This window comes from Desmodus rotundus, chromosome 4 (genome assembly GCF_022682495.2).
Source record: "Desmodus rotundus isolate HL8 chromosome 4, HLdesRot8A.1, whole genome shotgun sequence".
NCBI classification, from domain to species: Eukaryota; Metazoa; Chordata; class Mammalia; order Chiroptera; family Phyllostomidae; genus Desmodus; species Desmodus rotundus.
The window spans coordinates 48,203,561-48,224,343 of NC_071390.1; the positions used below are offsets into that span (position 1 = coordinate 48,203,561).

At 36.1% G+C, this 20,783-nt stretch overlaps 1 protein-coding gene and 1 non-coding gene across 4 annotated transcripts in view; both read left to right on the plus strand.

Annotated features, from left to right (window-relative positions):
* DDX50 (DExD-box helicase 50) overlaps positions 1-19,664 on the plus strand; it is a 31,037-nt gene extending 11,373 nt beyond the window's left edge. For all 3 annotated transcript variants that reach the window (XM_024561165.4, XM_024561166.4, XM_024561167.4), the window contains 8 exons: positions 2,155-2,304; positions 9,250-9,411; positions 9,857-9,976; positions 10,732-10,805; positions 11,025-11,184; positions 13,053-13,187; positions 17,309-17,353; positions 19,169-19,664. In XM_024561165.4, the coding sequence (XP_024416933.2) occupies positions 2,155-2,304; positions 9,250-9,411; positions 9,857-9,976; positions 10,732-10,805; positions 11,025-11,184; positions 13,053-13,187; positions 17,309-17,353; positions 19,169-19,447 (1,125 nt within the window). In that variant the 3' untranslated portion in view covers positions 19,448-19,664. The remainder of the gene's footprint in view (positions 1-2,154; positions 2,305-9,249; positions 9,412-9,856; positions 9,977-10,731; positions 10,806-11,024; positions 11,185-13,052; positions 13,188-17,308; positions 17,354-19,168) is intronic.
* Positions 19,665-20,448: 784 nt separating this feature from the next.
* Positions 20,449-20,583, plus strand: LOC112305704 (U8 small nucleolar RNA). Its single transcript, XR_002974858.2, has one exon. It is a non-coding gene; the product is annotated as a U8 small nucleolar RNA (small nucleolar RNA).
* The last annotated feature ends 200 nt before the right edge of the window (positions 20,584-20,783 follow it).

Sequence of the window (20,783 nt, forward strand, 5' to 3'; positions counted from 1 at the left end):
TTGTAACAGCTGAAAGTTTTACAGTAAGAAAGTAAAATGTATCAGTGAAAAATTTTATTAAGGACATTTTCAAACATATACAAAAATTGAATAGTATAAGGGATTTGATACACCTATCACCAGGCTTTAAGAATGATCTTTCCTATACACCCATACAGGCTTTCTTCATCCCTACATTTAAAGCAATCTACCGCTCTGGCTGGTGTGGCTCAATGGATTGAGCACCAACCTGCAAACTGAAAGGTTGCAGCCAGTCAGGGCATGTGCCTGGGTTGTGGGCCAGGTCCCCCCAGTAGGGGATGTGTGAGAGGCAGCCAATCCATGCTTCTCTCCCCCTCTATCTCCCTCCCTTCCCTTCTCTCAAAAAATAAGTAAAAATCTTAAAAATAAATAAAGCAATCTACTTACCATATCATTTTCAGGTAATAATAGTATATTTTTTAAAAGGATAAGGATTCTTTAAAAAAACAAACAGAAAACCACAAAGTTATTATCACAGTAGAAGAAAACAATTATTCTTTAATATCTTTAAATATCCAGTGTCCACAGGACCCTACTTGTCTTTTTTTTAAAAAAAGTAGTTCGTTTGAATCTGGATCCAGATAAGAGCCTTACATTATACTGGGTTGTATGTCTTAAATCTTTATAATCTGTAGATTTTTCTGTCCATTTTTTTCATTGCGATACTTTGTTGAAAAGGTCAGTTGTCTTACAAGTTTCCCACAGTCTCAATTTCACTGATTTGCAACTCGGTGGTGGTCTTTAACGTGCTGCTCTGCCTTCATTTTCCTGTGAGTTAATGGTTAGATTACTAATGGTCAGGCTTGATCAGATACAGGGTTTTTCTGTTTTTATTTTTTTGAGAGTGGGGGAAGCAAGGCTTTGTTGTAGATAGTAAAAATGATTCTTAGTTTTCTTCTCTGTACTTTTCTCTGTTTTCCAGGTATTCAGTTATTTATGTTGCATTTTAAAGACAATTTTGAGATACATGTTAAAATGCACAGATTTAAAATGTACAGACAGTTTAAGTTTTTTTAGCATGAGCATTTTCAAACAACAAAAAGTTGAATTTCACAGTGAATACCCATATACCCTACAGCTGGAATCTGCCATTAACATTTTACTGTGTTCGCTTTATCACATATCTACCCATCCCTATATCCATTTTATTTCTTGATGCATTTCAAATTGCGGAAATCAGTATACTGCCCCCTAAGTATTTTAGCATGCATGTCTTTAGAGTTCAATATTTACTAATTTTTCACTAAGGTAAAATTCCAATAACGAAATTTAAATTTGTAAAGTGTACAATTCAATATCATTTAGTACATTAACAATGTTGTACCACCATCTTCTATTCCCAAAACACTTCATCATCCCAAAAGGAAACCTGGAACCATTTTGTAATTGCTTTCTCCTTCCCTAGCAAGTGCCTGTCTGCTCTCTGTCTCTGTGGATTTACCCATTTGGGTATCTTATAGAAATGTAATCATATAATATGTGACTTCTTTGTGTTTAGGCTTCTGCCACTTAGCATGATGCTTTTGAGCTCTGTTCATATAATATTTACAGTTGTTAAAGATAAGATTTACACACAAAAATGCAAACTTTTAAATGTACACTCACTTAGTTTTGACTAGTTCGTACATGTGTGTAACCTAAACCCCTGTCAAATATAGAATATTACTGTCATCGCAGAAAGTTCCCTCATGCTTCCGCCCATTGAATCCCTCAATATTTAGGCAATCACTGTCCTGGTTTTTTCTACCATAGATTAGTTTTGGCTGTTTTGGAATTTCTTGTAAATGCAATCGTACAATGTATATTCTTTTTTCAGGGCTTCATTCACCCAATGTATCTTTTGAGATTCGTCCATGATGTTGCATGTGTCAGTAGTTGGTTTCTCTCTCTCTTTTAGTTGGTTCCTTTTAAATACTCAGTAGTATTCCATTGTATAAATATACTGCAGTTTGTTTATCCTTCACCTATTGATAGCCATTTGTACATTGTTTTTAAGTGGGATTGGGCAGAATTTTTTTTTTTTATTGTCTCCCAGCAAGGCCAATTCTTGAACAGATAGGAAAAAAATGTATAAGAGAAATCATTTTTACTAATTTTAATGAAATAGATATTTGGCATTTTGTTTCCTCAAAGCATTTGGCTATCCAATGTCATTGGTCTCAGAGACCAGCAGTTATTGGAGATGTCCTTCAAGTCTACAGTGGTTCTGAAGGGAGGGCTATTATTTTCTGTGAGACCAAAAAGAATGTAACTGAAATGGCCATGAATCCACACATAAAACAGGTAAGTCTTTTTTCATGGTTTCTCTAATTGAGATTATAGGGATGAATCACTCAACAAAAAACTATATTGTCCTTTGTGGCCCAGGTTCAATAGTCATTTGTAGAATTGGGTCTAATTTAGAAAGAAGTTGTACCTAGCCTCTCATGATCTGTTAAGTCAGGATAGAATTCTCCCTGTTTTCATCAGGTTTGTTAAGATTTTGCGAATGTGAGCTTGACAATACAGAGATTGAAACATAGTGTCTGAGGGTAAGAGTGGGTAATGCTTTAGAGTTGTGTTACAAAACTTAAATACTTAATGTGTTACAAATCACAAATACTTAATGAATGAATCAGAATATTAAGTCCATGTCTTTTTTTCTTTTAACTTTTTATTGGAGAAAATTTCAAACACACAAAAGTTGGCAGTGTAATGAACCTCTATGTATTCATTCTCTAGCTGCAATAATTATTTCACCCAAATTCTACTCACTTCTAACTCATTTTGATGTAAACCCTAAATAATATATGTCCCTAAATATTTGGGTATGTGTTTGTAAAAGAAAAGGATTATTTTTTAAAACCCACTATGCTGTTATTTAAACAATTAACAGTAATTAATACCTTGAAATATCAGTTAGCGTTTGGATTCTCACTTGCCTCATAAATGCTTTGCTTTGCCTTTTATAGTTTTTTTTTCTTGAATCTGGAACCAAGTGGGATTCTTTCATTGTGTGATTTCATTAAATCTCTTTAATATATGGATTCCTCCTTTTTTCTTGTAGATTTTTATTGTTGTTTAAGAAGCCAAGTTTCCGTGATCTAGGCAGGGTCGTCCAGCCTGTGGCCCATGGGCCGCATGCGGTTCAAAATGGCTATGAATGCAGCCCAACACAAAATCATAAATTTACTTAAAACATGAGATTTTTTTTTTATGATTATATGTCGCAATGTATTTAATGTGTGGCTCAAGACAACTCCTCTTCTTCCAGTGGGGCCCAGAGACGCCAAAAGGTTCGACACCCCTGATAGAGTATTGCTTCTATGTGATATCATTTAACATGTTCCTCTGTCTTCTGTATTTTCTGAAAATTCAGGTTTGTTTATTTGGAGCAAAACTATTTTATAGGTGGTATACTTCCATCAGGTGTATAATGTCTAGTTCTTTATCTTTTTGTGATGTTAATTTAACATCCATTGTAATAATTCCATTGGTCTTTTTGTCATTGTCTCTTTAGTTCTTTTTAGTCATTTTTTTGTCTGTGACTTGTTATCTAGTATATTCCTGAGGAAAACTCATGGAAACAATATTGCCTGTTAATAATAGCTTGATTATAGCTTTATACCTGAAAATCATTTTGGCTGGATATAAAATTCTTGGTTCACATTTTCTTTCCTTCATTATCTTAATTTTTTAAAATTGTTTTTGGAATAAAGCATACCATAAAAAGTCTGATGCCAGTCTGATTTTTTTTTCCTTATAAGTGATTTTGGTCTTTTGCATTCAGGCAAAGGACCTTTTTCTTTTTCTTTAAAAATCAACACTTGCCCTGGCTGATGAGGCTCCGTGGACTGAGTGCCGGCCTGTGAGCCCAGTCAGGGCACATGCCTGGGTTGTGGGCCAGGTCCCTGGTTGGGGGCGTGTATGAGGCAACTCATCGAGAAGTTTCTCTTGCACATCAGTGTTTCTTTACCAGTCTTTCTCCCTCCCTTCCCCTCTCTCTAGAAATGAATAAATTAAATCTTTTAAAAAACAAAGATTTATACTTATACTAGAATATATTTTGGTAGTGTTCTTGGTCACTTTTTCTGGGTACACAGTGTACACGTGTAATTTCTAGTGTTAAATGTATATGTTTTTAATTTCAGCAAAATTTTCTTGAATTATAATATTTTGGCATTTAGTTTGATTGCTTTGGGGTTTTTCTTAACTGACTCTTGTTATAAGTATGTTGGCTCTTTTCTCTCTCCTTTTTCACTTTATCTCAAATCTTTTTCAGATTTTTCTTCAATTTTCAAAACTTGCCATTCTTAATGCATCATTTATTGTGCTTAGCTCAATCTTGTATTCCTTCCAGTATAGTCTTCATTTGTGTAAAGTGTTTATTTTTTATTTCTACTTATGACTTGAGTTATTTCACCTTCTTAATTTTTCTCATTTTGGTATTTCTTGTTCTTTCATACATCATTTAAAAAATTTTTAGGTCATTCAAAAATATGCTAAACTTTCCATGTTTTGTGTACATGCCTTTCTAGAGTTCTTTCATTATTTGTGGGGATACTAGTCTGCTTATTCCTTTTTTCCCCTTCCTAATTAACTTTTATAAGATTTAACCATTATCTTTTCTGATAACCCATTTTTTAGATGAAATTAATCTTTCTGAATTTTAGATGGGCAAGTATGAGTTTTCAACTTCATAGTTCTAGAGCTGCTGCTTCTGTTATTTTTGTTAGTGTTTAAGAATTTGGTCTATGAATTGTACTGCAATAAAGGTGTTTCAAAAAAAAAAAAAAAGGTCTCCCACTTTCTCAGCTCTAGCTGTCTTTTCCATCAGTTTTTTCCCCCATTTTTAAAATTTTTTAATGTTTAAAAATTATTTATTTATTTATAATTTTTATTCAGTTACAATTGTCTGCATTTTCTCCCCATCCCTCCACCGCACCCCAGCCAGTCCCACCTCCCTCCCTTTTCCATAAGTTTTATCTGGATATATTCCCTCTCTTTCTCTCTCTCTCTCTCTCTTTTACTTCTATAATCTCTGACATCCTCAGTTTGGATTCTAGGTCCAACAGTTTCTCCTCAGTGTGGGGCTATGTTCTGGCAAGGAAGCACTGGCTTGTTCCTTTTCAAAGTCCTTACGTTCAGGCCGCTCCAGCCTCTTTCAGACCTTACCTCCGGCTCCTCACAGTCACCCTTCCGTGCGTGAAAACTCTCTCCCAGTTTCAGCTGTTAGTTTCATATTGGCCCATTATGCTCACCAGGGAGTATCTGTTCCTAGGACTAGCAAATTCCTCACATTTATACAGGTGTCGTCCCTACTTGCTCATATTTCAGAAATCATGAAAATACCTTGTCATTTAGTTTTGTCATAGATGTTGTCTGTGGATTTTAATTTTGTTCTTGCTCTGTTTTTACGTGGGAACTGGAAATTCAAAGGCTGCATTGTCACCATCTTTCCGATGTGTTTAAACTAATTGCATAGCTTTAGGTTTGTATCCAGAATAAACAGATAGATGCTAAATAGTGTTGGAGCATAGTTGATTTACCTTTTCTGTTACTGCTTCAGAACACTCAGCAGCAGCTGTCTTAGAAGCTATTGCTTTATCTTATGGGGAGGAATTACCTTGCTGCAAAGGTTGGATGAGATCGCCTCTTACTGGATGATAATCGTTTGCTATGGTTGAGAATAATGCAGTTTTTCCTCCACTGGTTTGCTGTGTGGGTAAAAAGTAGTAGCAGCTTATCATTATGGGTGATAGAAGATTTTATGGACTAATGAAGGAACTTCCAAGAATTTTTAAGTTTTATTTTAAAATTAAAATTTAATTTTTAAGTCAGTTTTTACCAGGAAGCTGTCTTCTGAATTTTAAACAAGTACACACACAAACATAAACTTTTGGTAAATATTTTATTTATAAATTGGAGAACTGGTAACCATCACTAATACCATGAATGTATTATGTCCCCCCAAGGACTAGTTATCAAGTGAAAAATTAGTGTTGTATCAGATTTTTTAAAGTGACTTTGAAAAATTCACTATGAAAAACTGTCTAACTTAAACTATGTTTGCTTATGGCTTTTTAAAAAGTAATAAGATAGTTTCCTTCCTTAAAACATTTAATAATTTTGAGAATTGAATAATAACGTGACTTTTTTATTATGATGGGGGGAAAAAAACCCATTTAACTTAGGTTCCATGATATCATACAGGTTTTCATCCCTCTGGCTAATCTTTCCCAGTTTTTTAAAGGTCTTTCTGTATTATTGCTGTGCTTTAAATTTTGGCCTTCCTCACATTTCTAACCTCTGTCCTTGTTTCTTCTCAGTCAAAATATTCTTCATGAGCATAGTGATTAATAAAACAGACTTTGGAGTCAGATCAGCGTTTAAATCCCAGTTGTGTTGCTTACTAGCTGTGTAAACTTGTGCAAGTCACTTCATGTTTTTGTGCCCATGTTTCCATTTTTAAAAGTGGTATTAAAATAATTTTTTACACTTTAAGATTTAAATGGAATCATTCAAGTATTGTTTAGCACAATACTTACAGCAAACAGTAAGTATAGAAATACAGACGTACAGCTATATATAGAGATGCATCTATCTCGTTACTCTTGTAATACTGTCTATTTGCTGATGATGCCCAAATCTTTTTCCGGGTTAGCTCTGTCTCCAGTATCTAGACCTGTGTTTACTATACTGGCTACAGATATATCACAATCTATTATGTACCTAAAATTGAATTCATTCTCTCCTATACTCCTACCTACTCTCTACCTACAAACACTCCCTATTGTTGCATGATATATCTACCCTTAAGCCAGAAATTTATCACCCTTGAGTTTTCTTTCTTACCATTTGCCATCTAGTTAACTACAAAGTGTTTTTTGGATTCTCTTTTACTGTTGCTGCAGAAACTCAAAATCTGTGAGTCATGTTAATGTTCCTTTCCCTTATAGTCGTTTCCACTCCCTTCACCAATTCGTCCCAGTTTCATCTACTAATAGTTCTTGAATTCATTTATAGCCTAGTCTCTACTTACCTTTCCACCCTCATCATCTTATTACATTTCCCCCCATTTTCTACACTCTCTCCATACATGCCATGCTTTCTGTCACCACAGAGCTCTTGCCAAGCAACTCCTACGCAACCTTCAGACGTCAGTCCAGAGAACCACTTTTCAGGGACCTTTTCCTTGTGTCACACTAGGTCAGTTTGTCCTATTATAAATAGTCTTTGGCTCTAAGACCCATGAATCATCCATTAGACTTGTTAGCTAAATTTATTTGTGTGCCAAATTATTTGATTAATGTTCCCCACCAGAGTATGAAGACCATGATGACTGTGGCGGTCTTAAATTTTTGTTGCCATTTTACTCCTAGTGCCCAAGATGTTGTATATTACTAAATATTTGTTGAATGAGTCGATGGTCATTGTCACTGCCTTGGTGAGGCCAGGGATACCCTATTTTGCCATATGTAATGTGCACCCACGTTTTTGGCCCAAACTTTCAGGAAAACAAAACCCTTTTGTTTTAATTTGTATTGAAATAAATAATCCAATTATTTATATTTAGGGGGGGAATGATTACCACATTCCAGGGTATTATTTTGCATATGGATATCATTATTGCTTTCTAGAGTTACATTTTTAATGCGTAAGCATAAATAAAAGAATTAAAAACATATAGATACAGAATTAGTACTAACCATGTATAGTGAGCATCCTTATTTTTCCCTCAAAAATTTGGGCAAAGAAGTGCACATAATACACAGCAAAATGCAGTACCTCTTTTGAATTTCCTCAACAGCCTGCTATACGTAGTTCTCCCTAGCTTTTGCTTTCTAATACATTCTATACATTCTAATACATTCTATATGTTGTAGCCAGAGTGTTCCTTCTACAATGCAAATATGTTAATGATAATCTGCTTACAAACATTCAGTTGTTCTATATTGTCCTCAGGATAAAATTCGTATTCCTTTCAGCCTCATCTTTCACTACTTCCCCTTTTCACTCTCCGATTTAGCAATATTTAGCTCACATATTTGTAGTTCCCCAGACACACACTGTGTATTTTTTCTGCTTGGAACTCTAGCCTCCTGTTCACCCTTTTACCTGACTACTAACTAGTTCCTTATTATGTGTCGGGTCTCAGCTTCAGTGCTGCCGTCTTCTCAAATAAGATCGAATTAGGTCTCCCTGTTAGGTATTTCTGTAGCACCCTGCACCTGGTTATATAGCACGTGTCACACTATATTGAAAATGCTTGTGAACTTGCCTTTTCCTGGACTGTTACTTTATGACTGTTTCAGAACCCAGCTTAGTGCCTGGAGCATAGTAAGTACTCAGTGAATTAACTCATGAATGTGTTAGGCTTAACTACTAAGGTTTAGACATGGTTGGGGTTTAATCATTATTATAAACTTTTAAATTTTAATAGTGGCTCGGAATACTAGTTTATAATGCTGGGGAAATTATTTGCAGCCAAGTAGTAGAAAGATATATAAATAGTATAAATAGGTTCAACTTCAGTAAAAAGTATAGAAATGTAAATTGAAATAACATTGAGAAATCATTCTTGCCTATTAGAGTCACAAGAATTATGACTCATAATATACAGGGTAGGTAGGGTATGAGAAAATAAATACTCAAAGAATGTTGAAGAGTAAATGGGTATAACCTCTTCTGTTAAATGCTTTTAATTTTTGACCCAGAAATTCAGCTTCTAGATATGCATCCTGCTGAAATACACACATAACGAGGTGTCCAGAGTTACAAGTACCGTGTTGTTCACGCCAGTATTGTTTCTGAAAGTGAAGATTTGGATATGACCCAAATGTTCACCACTAGGGTATTGCTAAAAGAATTGATAGTGCATCCACATGAAGGAATCATGTATATAGTTCTAAAAAATTAAGTAGTGATGTATTATAGATGTGGAAAATGGCAAAGATTTAAATAAATATGTAAAGTTAGAGTATATGCTAGTATATGTGAGAAGTGTGTGTATTTAAAAATATATGTATCTGGAGGAACATTCATCAAACTGCTAGCAATGAATTATTAGGAGGCTGATTTTAAGAGACTTTCTATAATGTTCGATTTTTTTTTAACAATAAGTATGTATTATAGTGATTAGAAAATCAGATTTAAAAAAAACGACAAAAAGGAGCTCAATGTATGGTGTTAGGGTGCTGTCATTTGTAAATATGAGCTGTACACCTACTTTTCCCCCTTTTCCAATAGAACGCCCAGTGTTTACATGGGGACATTGCACAGTCACAAAGAGAAATTACACTGAAAGGCTTCAGAGAAGGTAGTTTTAAAGTTTTGGTTGCAACCAATGTGGCTGCCCGTGGTTTGGACATTCCTGAGGTTGACCTGGTGATTCAGAGTTCTCCTCCACAGGTAGGAAGTAAGATTTGATTTGGGGAAAATAGGAACAGCTATATAATTTACATTTTATTTATAAGATACTGCTTTGGATATGAAAAATGTTATATGTTCTTGCTCTTTGCCATTTTTTTGTCACTGTGGTGCTTAAATTGATCAGAACCTGATGCCTTTGTCAGTTATTCACTTCAATATTTGTGTTTGAAGCATGCATTCATACAAGGGAATTATAGAAAGTTGCCATATAGAGTCCTGGGATAAGGTAGATATTAAGGTTTTAAATTATAACCCCTTTGTCCCAAACTGGTGCATAAGAATTTTTTGGAATGTCGAAAAAAGCAACAGGATTGAAATAAGTTATTATTGTTAGCAGTAGTTTTGTTGTTAGCATTATTATTTGGATTCTGGAATGACTGTAACTTGCTAGATTTTTAAAAACTATTACCTTTTTTATTTTTAGGATGTTGAGTCCTATATTCATCGCTCTGGACGCACAGGTAGAGCTGGCCGGACAGGGATTTGCATCTGCTTTTATCAACCAAGAGAAAGAGGTCAGCTAAGATATGTGGAACAAAAAGCAGTAAGTAGAGAGTTAAATTATTTCAGGCTTATTATCCAAATGGTGCCTTAAAAAGGAATTCTTTCTATTACTTGTTCTCACAGATAAATCTTTATTCTCAGTTTAAGCTGCATTTGGATGTGAGAGGCATGTGGAAAGCTAAATTTATACTAGCTGCAAACTTTGTTTTAATATAGCCTTTAATGTGGAGAGAGAAGAGCTGACTTTCTCATTTTTCTATTGAATTTCTCCCTTGATACTAAAATCAGAGGTACATGGTGATTTCAGTAATTCTTAGTGTTCAGCATTGTAATGGTGGCTGTGACATTGTCTTGGTGTAGCGGTGAAGATTATATTGAGTAATGGTGCAATAGCCAGTTTCTATAAGAAAATACACATTGTTTGTGATACAGATTTTTGTGGTAGTTAACATTTTTTATTTTTATGTGTTTTTATGTACTCTTTCATGTAGTTTGTAAAATGAGATAGGGTGATAAGAAAACAATTGAAAGTGATAAACAGCATTATTTTCTTTTTTTGGAATTAGCTTTATTTTGCAAGTGAAATTCCATGTTTGTAACTAAGGGGCAATTCAAAAAAATCTTTTTTCTTTCTAGATTTTGTAATTGGTGATTTATTAGAAAAAACAGATCTTTTCATCTACTAGGGCTTGGAAATCTCTAAGTCCAAGAAATGGAAATTCAACAAACTATATTAATTTAGGAATTAATTGTAAAGACTTCCATTTTTCTTTAATGTAATTCTTTCATTTTCAGGGAATTACTTTTAAACGTGTAGGTGTTCCTTCTACAATGGATTTAGTTAAATCTAAAAGCATGGATGCCATCAGGTATGCTTTCTGACCTTGCTGAATAATTTTTTCTTTTGTATTAGGCTATTCATCTTTAAGCTCTTCTAGTTCAAATATCAGAAAATTTAATCACCAGTTTTACCAGCAGATACTTAGTTATATTGAAATATAAAAACATTGCTCTTTCTTTTCCCATTCATTCTCTTTAAATATTTTCCTTTGCCTTGACCAAGAAAATTTGCTATTTTTAAACCATAGGTCTCTGGCTTCCGTTTCTTATGCTGCTGTTGATTTTTTCCGACCATCAGCTCAGAGACTGATAGAAGAGAAAGGGGCAGTGGATGCATTGGCTGCAGCATTAGCTCATATCTCTGGTGCATCGAATTTTGAACCACGATCTTTGATCACCTCTGATAAGGTAGAAATCTGTGAGAAAATTGTATGTGCTTGAAATAAAGATTAAAATTGAATCATAGCTATCTATCTATCTAGAGAGAAATACAGGAAATCTTCACTTTGCACTGCAGTGTTAACTGAAACTTGCATATCAAAACCTAGTCTTCATTTTTTTAAAAATTGCTTTGGAACCATGCTAATCAAAAAATAAACTGTGAAGTTAACATAGCACCATGCAAACTAAAGATTGCCTGTATATGTCAAGGGTGTGTGTGTGTACATGTACGTGTGTGTGTGTGTGTGTGTATGTATGTATGTATGTAACATCATCTGACCAGGCCCCCTGCCGTGTCAGTTTCAGATGTCAAACCACACCACAACCATTGCTTGCAAGTAGTTCAAAGATGCATTACTCACTGTGGTGTGAGTGAGGGGAGTCACTGGGTAAGGGGCCTCATGAGAAAAAGAGCTCCCTGATCCCTGGGTAGAGAGAGAGTCAGAGAGAGATTGTGAGGGAGAGTTGGAGGGAGAGCAGAACAAAAGGAGCCGGAGAGGAAACTGCATATGACTTATGTGGTGTAGCATAAATGAGTACAGCTGGGTCATCTGGTGTTTTCCACTTGGCAGGTGTTAATGGTTTAGATGAATGTCATTTTGCGGAGTGACTTTTTTTTAAGTAGGAATTTTTATTTAATGAGATAACTTAGTTTTAATTTTTTAAGTTAAATATTTTTTAAAAATTGGTTTGAGAGAAAGGGGCAGAGAAAGAAAGTGAGAAACATCTCTTTTGTTGTTCCACTTATTTATGCATTCATTAGTTGATTCTCTGTCCCTCCCTCCCTTCCTCCCTCCCTCTTTTTGTCTCTCTCTCCCCTTTAATTGGTTGATGCTTGTATGTGCCCTGAGTGGCAATCAAACCCGCAGCCTTGGTGTACTGGGAGTACTCTAACCAATTGAGCTACCCAGCCAGGACTGAGAGTGATTTAATGTCCAACTCTATCCCTTCCTTCCCCTCTCTTCCTCTCCTTCCTCCCATATACATCTGTCCCACTCCACCACTTCCACCCCCACCCCCCCATACACTAGAGTGTAACCTCTATGGGAGGAAGGACTATGTCCTGCTGAATCTCTAGCACATAGTAGAGTCTCTGGAACATACATAGAGGGCACTCTGAAATACTTGTTAAATGAATGCCTCCATACATCTTCTTCATGTTGACCCTGTTCCTGTACAGTGAACTATTCCTGAAGTTTTACAGGAACAGTTCACTGTACAGGAACAGGGTAATTTTTGCTTATGTCATAGTCCCTAAAAAGTTTGAAGAGGTTCATGTCCTCTTGTTTTTCCACTCTAAGCTAATTTGAACTCTTTCAGAATTGACTTCCTTAATTCTTCACTACCTATCTTTTTTCTGATGCTCTAATCTCTTAAAGCATGAGGGTTGGAAATAAATACAGTCTTTACAACAATGCATAAAAGAATGGTACTTTTGCCCTGGCTGGGTAACTCAGTTGGTTAGAGCAACGTCCCGTAGCACCAGGGTTGCAGGTTCAGTCCCTGGTCGGGGCACATTCAAGAATCAACTGATGAGTGTATAAATAAGTGGAACAAGAAAATCTACATTTCTCTCTCTTTCTCTCCCTTCATCTCTCTCTCTGTAAAATGAATACATAAATTTTTTTTAAATGGTACTTTCAGTGATCTATAAACACTCATCTTCTATTAATATAGTTTCAAAGAAGTTTTTTTTTTAGCAGTCATGTTATACTGTTGGCTCATAAATTGGCATGTTTGTCATGAAGGACTATAGAATTAGAACTTCATTGCTGCTGCTGCTGCTGCTGCTGCTGCTTTTTTCCCCAAACATAACGTGACTTTTATTCCTTAAGGGGTTTGTGACCATAACTCTTGAAAGCCCAGAAGAAATACAGGATGTCAGCAGTGCTTGGAAAGAACTTAACAGAAAGCTGAGTAGTAATGCTGTGTCCCAAATTACCAGAATGTGCCTCCTAAAAGGAAATATGGTAGGCGTTTCTAGACAAGTAAAAAGCTTTTTAATAAACTACTGTAAATGTTTGGGAAGACTAGCAGGTTTTGTTTTTCTTTTTTTTTTTTTTTTTAAGTCTAAAATGGGGTAAGTAATATTGTTTTTCTCCATGTGTTTGTTTCCAGTTGTAAATTTTGGGGGAGTTATTTAAATAACCCATTACTATATAAAACTAAGTCATTCTGCTTAGTTTGACTATCTGATATCCAAGTTATTTAAGTTTCTGCCCTTATATATTTATTGTGTGGTTTATGTGTTTATTCTGTAAGACTAAGTATGCGGTTGGCCAAAAAGTCCATTAGGTTATTTCTGTAAAATAAAAGACAGACTTTTCATTTTCACTAATAACTATTGATTTAGATATTTTGAGTATGTTGGCTATCTCCTGCTATTGGCATCTAGTGAGTTGAAGCCATGGATGCTGCTAAGCATCTTTCAATGCATAAGATAGCCCCCACAGCAAAGAATTATGTGGCCAAAATGTCAATAGTACCAAGAAACTTCGCAAACCACTTTTGACATGTTCCATCAGTCACAGCACCTTCTCCATACGCTGCATAAATGTTTTTTTGCATTTCAGTTGTGTTTTTTAAGTATATTTTATTGATTATGCTATGACAGTTGTCCCAATTTTTCCCCTTAGCCTCCTTCCACCTGGTATCCCTGTTCGCTTCAGCAACCCCCTCCCCCTTAGTTCCTGTACCTGGGCCATGCATGTAAGTTCTTTGGCTTCTCCATTTCCCATGCTATTCCTAATTTCCCTGTCTATTTTGGTCCTATCAATTATGCTTCTTAATCCCTGCCCCATTTCCTCATTCTCCCCTTTCACCCTCCCTCAAAATGATTTCTGTACCTATGATTCTGTTTCTGTTCTGGTTTGCTTAGTTTTTTGTTTGTTTGTTTGTTTTTTAAGATTCCTTTGTTGATAGTTGTGAATTTATTGCCTTTTTAATGTTCATGGTTTTGATCTTCTTTTTCTTAAATAAATCTAACATTTCCTGTAATAATAGTTTGATGGTGATGAACTCCTTTAGCTTTACCTTGTCTGGGAAGCACTTTATCTGCCCTACCATTCTAAATGATAGCTTTGCTGGATAGAGAATCTAAGTTGCAGGTTCTTGCTTTTCATCACTTTGAAATCTTCTTACCAGTCCTTTCTTGCTTACAGTTCCTTTTGAGAAATCCACTGATAGTCTTATGGGAACTCCTTTGTAGGTAACTTTCTGCTCTTTTCTTGCTGCTTTTAAGATTCTCTCATTATCCCTGGCTGGTGTGGCTCAATGGATTGAGTGCCGGCCTGCAAACCACAGGGTCACAGGTTCAATTCCTAGTCAGGGCACATGCCTTGGTTGTGGGCCAGGTACCCAGTAGCGGGTACGAGAGGCAACCACACATTGATGTTTTTCTCCCTCTCTTTCTCCTTCCCTTTCCCTCTCTCTAAAAATAAGTAATAATAAGAAGATTCTCTCTTTATCTTTAACCTTTGGCATTTTAATTATGATGCATCTTGGTGTGTTCCTCTTTGGGTCCAACTTGTCTGGGACTCTGTGCTTCCTGGACTTGCATGTCTTATTTCCTTCGCCAAATTAGGGACGTTTTTTTTTCATTATTTTTTCAAATAAGTTTTCAATTTCTTGCTCTTCCTCTTCTCCTTCTGGCATCCCTATGATTCAGATGTTGGCACCTTTGGAGATGTTCCAGAGGTTCCTTAGTCTATCCTCATTTTTTTTTTTTTTTTTTTTTGGTTTCTTGTTTCTACTTTTTGTTCTGGTTGAATATTTCTCTCTTCCTTCTGTTCCAAATTGTTGGTTTGAATCCCAGCTTACTTCCCTTCTCTGTTGGTTTCCTGTGGATTATTCTTTATTTCACTTATTGTGACCTTCATTTCTTCCTTTATGTTGTTGCCGTACTCAAGGATTTCTCTGAGCATCCTGATGACCATTGTTTTGAGCTCTGCATCTGATAGGTTGGCTATCTCCATTTTGCTTAATTCTTTTTCTGGGGTTTTGTTCATTTTTCTCTGCCTCCTCAATTTAGCTGCCTCCCTGTGTTTGTTTCTGTGTATTCAGTAGAGCTGCTTTTACTCTCTTAGTGGCATGGCCTATGTAGAAAAGGCACCTGTAAATTGTGTGGGGCAGAGCCTTAGGTATTCGCCGGAGTGGGGCAACCCTCTTCACTGCTTTGTGGCTGTGTGCAGAGGGTTCCGAGAGGGGACAGTGACGCCTGGCTCCTGGCAGTTCACGCAGCATTTGCCCTGTTTCCAGTCACTTCACCCCCTTCTTGTGTGCGACTGGCGCCCTTCCAGCTGCTGCTCCTGTGGTGAATCCCGGGGTGGGTGGATTTGCATACATTCTAAGACTGTGCTTGTTCTGTAAGTGGAGAAAATCTGTCATTTCCTTCTGTTGCCTCAAACCCCCATAGTTTTTACACCCAGAGATAATGGGGATCTATCTTCCCCATGCTGGAACCCTGAGCTTTGTTGTCTGGGCTGGGGCTGGGATCACTTGCTCCAAGATATCCCTCCTGTCCACTCTGCCGCTGCTGCTGCCACAGCCTTTCCACTCCACACTGTCTCTCTGCCCATCTCTGCTACTCGTCCCTCCTACCAGTCTGGATGAATGTGTCTTCTTTTAAATCCTTGCTTGTCGGACTTCCATATGGCTTGATTTTCTAACGGTTCTGGGTTTTAATAATTTTGAGATCTGGTTGTAATTCTTTGATGGTTGCACAAGGAGGTGAAGTGTGTCTGCCTACACCTCCATCTTGACCAGAAGTCTCAGTTGCATTTTTACCTTTATTGAAATAATGAAGCATAATATGCCAAAAATGTTACATATCTTCTTTCATCTTCCATATTAAAATGGCTGCACAAAAATTCACCAGTTTTGGTAAGTTTTTTTAAAAAAGCATGCTGATGTAACAGTTCTCACAATACAATCTAACAACATTGTCTCAAATGGAGTTAAAGACAAGTAAGCACTACTAGAGCCATCCTATGGAAAAAACATAACAGACTTTTTGGTCAACCCAATAACTTATTATTGCAACAGCTAAACAACTCTCTTATTTAGGGAATATGCAACATTGATTTTTTTAAAGATATTTTTAGTCAGGGGAAGGGTGGGAGAAAGGTAACAAAACACCAATGTGTGGTTGCCTCTCATGCACCCCCACAGAGAATCTAGCCCAAGCCCAGGCATGTGCCCTGACTGGGAATCGAACCAACAACCCTTTGGTTCACAGGCTGGTGCTCAGTCCGCTGAGCCACACCAACCAGGGTACAATATTGATTTTCGAGTATCCTGCTATTGGTTGTTAATGAGGATAATGAAGTGAACTAAGTATTTTAATACATTTGTGCAATAGCAAAGTTAAACTCTCTGTAATCTTAGTGACTGATGTCTTCTAATGGTTTTGAGAAAAGATGTTATATTTATTCATCTAATTTTACTACAGAGGTTCCTTTTAGCTTAGAATTTAATTACTTGATTGGTTATTGGAAATAATTATGTCAGAGTTTAATATTATTTACATTCAAAAAGATTTGTGGCAAGTATGAGACAATATACATATTCAGGAAAAATGTGGAGGGGAGGGAAAACATAACAAGATCATTAAGGCTAAACTAGTTGCTGTACTTGAGTATTAAGTTAACCTTCAACTTAACTGGCAATCAAGACCAAAGAGGATACATCTTGGATTACATCACCTCTTTATCTGCTAAACACTGCAGTTCTTCGGGAGAGAAACTTTCTGGCACTTAATTTTAAATGAATTTATTAGATAATTTTATCAAGGATGTAGAACAACATCATGGTGTCTACAAAAACTTCTAGAGTATGCTCTGGATTCTTAGTAGTAGGAGATTCTGGTTAGATATTGTATTTAGTTACTTTTCAGATTTAGAAAATATAGTAAGGAACCACTCACTGTCATGCATTATTGTGAATTAGCTGCTTTAATCATGTAAGCAATCACGGGACACACCCAATCATTTTTTTTGTAGCGAATATAAAGATTACCAACAAGTATTCACATATAAGTAGTAAAAAAAATAAATCATGCATCTAAATGAAAATGTTCTCATTTTGCCTTTAGGGTGTTTGCTTTGATGTTCCCACAACTGAGTCTGAAAGGTTACAGGTATTTAAAATTTTTTTTCTCTTAAAGAGTTGAGCATGTTTCTCTATAAGATAGGAATTAAGAACATAGTCACAACATCGTTATCATGCCTAAATCACTTAACAATTCCTTAGTGTAAAAAATCCATTCTGTATAATAATTTTTGATATTTTTATAACTAATTTCAAACATAGAAAAAATAAGTTGTATAAAAATTCCCATGTACCCATCACTCAGCTTCAACAATTATCAGCTCTTCACGTCTGCCCCCTCACTCTCCTGTATTACACTTTTGAATCAAATTCTAGGTATTCTATCATTTCAACCACAAGTATTTCTATATACTTAAAATGCTAAGGACACTTTATTTCCCCTGTTGTCTCCTAAGTATTTTTTAATATAATGTCTATGAGGTTCATACATTATAATTGGATGCTTCTTAAGTCTCTTTTAATCTGTAGGTTCTCCCCCTTTTCTCTCTCTTTTTAAAAAACTTCCTTGTATTTTATCTGTTGAAGAAAGATTGTCCACTGGGTTCCTACAGTGCAGAATTTATCTGTTGTACCCCCGTGCATATTTATCTACATAATTTGAAACAAGAGTAGATTGTTCTGTTTAAGTCTTTTAAAAATTCAGAACATACTGTGAATACATTTCTGTGTCAACTGTACAGTTATTTATTTTGAATGGCTCCCTGACATTTGACCTTATGAGTGTCAAACTTTTCTTAATGTCCTATTTTCTGACATTTAGATTATCTCCACTAATATACTATTATAAGCAGGTCAGTCCTGAAAGTTATTATAGCTAACTCTATATACATTGCCATGTTTATCTCTTCTAGATGAATTTTTTAAGGATTTTATTTATTTATTTTTAGAGAGAGGAGAAGGGAGGGAGATAAAGAGAGAGAAACATCAATGTGACAGAAACATTGATTGGCTGCTTCTCATATGTGCCCCATCTGGGGACTGAACCCGCAACCTAGGCATGTGCCCCCTGACCAGAAATTGAACCTGCGACTTTTTGCATTGTGGAACGACACCCAACCAACTGAGCCACACTGGTCAGGGCTCTAAAAGATGAATTTTTAAAGATGACTGCTTGGCCAAATGGTTTGCACATTTTTAAGGCTTTGGTCATATACCGCCACCAATGGTGTATATGGGTGTTTGCCTCAGCTCACTCTTAACAACAAGGTATTTTAATATTAACTTTGCTTGGCAACTCATGATCCCAATGAAGAACAGTTAATGTAGCAGGATATAACATAGTGATGCTCATGTGAGCTGCTGATTTGTCTGTGTTGAGTTGTTTGTCTCGATACCAAATTGTTCCCAATGGCTACATTTTTTTAGTCCTCAGCTGGTATTTACAGGTTTTAAGCTCCATTATCAGCTCCCACTCCTTGCTTCTGTCGATTACCTGCTGATAACCATGCACTATGTATTAATGGCTTATTTGTTTCATGCAGAGAAATCAGTACCCTCTTTTAGAATGTATAAATTTTTAATAGTTTATTTTTTATTGTATTTTTCTTTCATTACAATTTATCACTTATACCCTCTTCTACTTCCCCCCCAATATAGAAATTGAATATGAATTAAGAGTCTCAAAATGGGCCTGAGAGTTTTGTCTAAGACTAAAACTTAGGAACTTTAGTGAATGTATTTTCAGTGGGTTTTTTCTTAATTTTAAATTTTGTTCACATACTTTAAATTTAATGGCCTGTAGCTACTATTAGCCAATAGGTATGAAAAAAAGTGTCCTATACTCATGTGCTTGCTTATAGTTTCTATTTTGCATTTATATTAATCCTATAAATTCCCCTAACAGGCAGAGTGGCATGATTCAGACTGGATACTGTCAGTGCCATCCAAATTACCCGAAATTGAAGAATATTATGATGGAAACACGTCTTCTAATTCCAGACAGAGGAGTGGCTGGTCAAGTGGCCGGTCGGGTCGGTCCGGTCGGTCAGGTGGTCGGTCTGGTGGCCGGTTAGGCAGACAGAGTCGACAGGGGAGTCGGTCAGCAAGTCGACAAGATGGTAGAAGACGAAGTGGGAATAGAAATCGATCAAGAATCGGGGGCCACAAACGGAGTTTTGACTGAGAATTTGATAATTAATCTACCAGTGTGAGCGTACTATTTCTGCCTAATCATGTACATTATCTACCAAAAATTAGATCATCGTAGTTGAGGTATGTGTCTGCTGCAAAGAAGTTGGTTGTATTTTTTTAAAAAGTATTTCACAAGAATGGATGTAAACAAATATACTTACCCAGTTACACCTTTGAATAAAAAAACCTCCTTTTATTATCTCTTTTCACGATGTGTTAGAATTTTCCTGAATATAATCTTGTAAATTTTTTATAAAACATGGCAGTTGAGTTAATCTTACTTAAGTTTACTTGCATTTTACAAAATGTGTATCTGTAATTAGATTAGTCCTTCCATAGGATATAACAAGAGATCTCTTCCACATTAAAGGGTCATATAAACTGGTGACATGATTAGCTAGGTATAGAATTTTAAATTCTAGGTGTAAAATTAATTCTAGGTATAGTTAATTAAAAGGAATGTGCAAGGAATGCACATTCAATAATTTATACAACAGATATTGGTTGGAATGTCTACTATGTGCCCATCACTATAGTAATCACTAGGGATATAGAAGTGAACAAGGCATGGTCACTGTCCTCAATGAGCCTATATTCTAAAGACAAGCCATTATGAATGGCTTGTCCTTAACACCTAGCTCCTAAGATGAAGGTAACACCTAACAGCTAAGGTGAAGGTAGGTATGAAAGCTAAGGATCTGGCTGGGGTGCACCTAACCAGTCTAAGGAGTTAGAAAGGCTTTCAGATATGATGCTCAAAAGGAGAAGTAAAGCAAAAGTACCATTTGATCTAGCCAGGTATTATGTGTATGGTGAGGAGTTTAGAGGGCTTTGTAGACAGAGAAAACAGCATATGCAGAATCCCAGAGGCAAGGAATAGCATGGTAAGTCTAAGGATCTATAATTAGTTCAGTATGGTGTGCCTGTGACAAGCCGAAGACCGGAAAAGGAGAGAGAAGGAATTAATACAGGGGTCAGAGTTTAAAAAGTGTACAGTAAGGTAGGATAATCCTTACCTGTTCTTCCTTTTGAAGGGCAGATTATAACACGATGTTTGGAGTTCATATTATTTGTGATTAGCCTTTCTGCTTAAGCAGAACAGCAACACCCTGATTGCTCCTGTCTGATTCTTCCTGGGAGGAGGAAAATAGCTTGTGTGCATAGTTAAGGAGTTCAAACATTCCTGGAATGGAATAGTGGGAACCCTGAGGAAGATTTAAGTAAAAATTAACATGATGAGATTGGTGTTTTAGAAAGATTACTGGCTGCACTGAGGAGATTGATTGCAGAAAGGCCAGACTGGAAGACAGTAGGCTTTTTTTATTTTT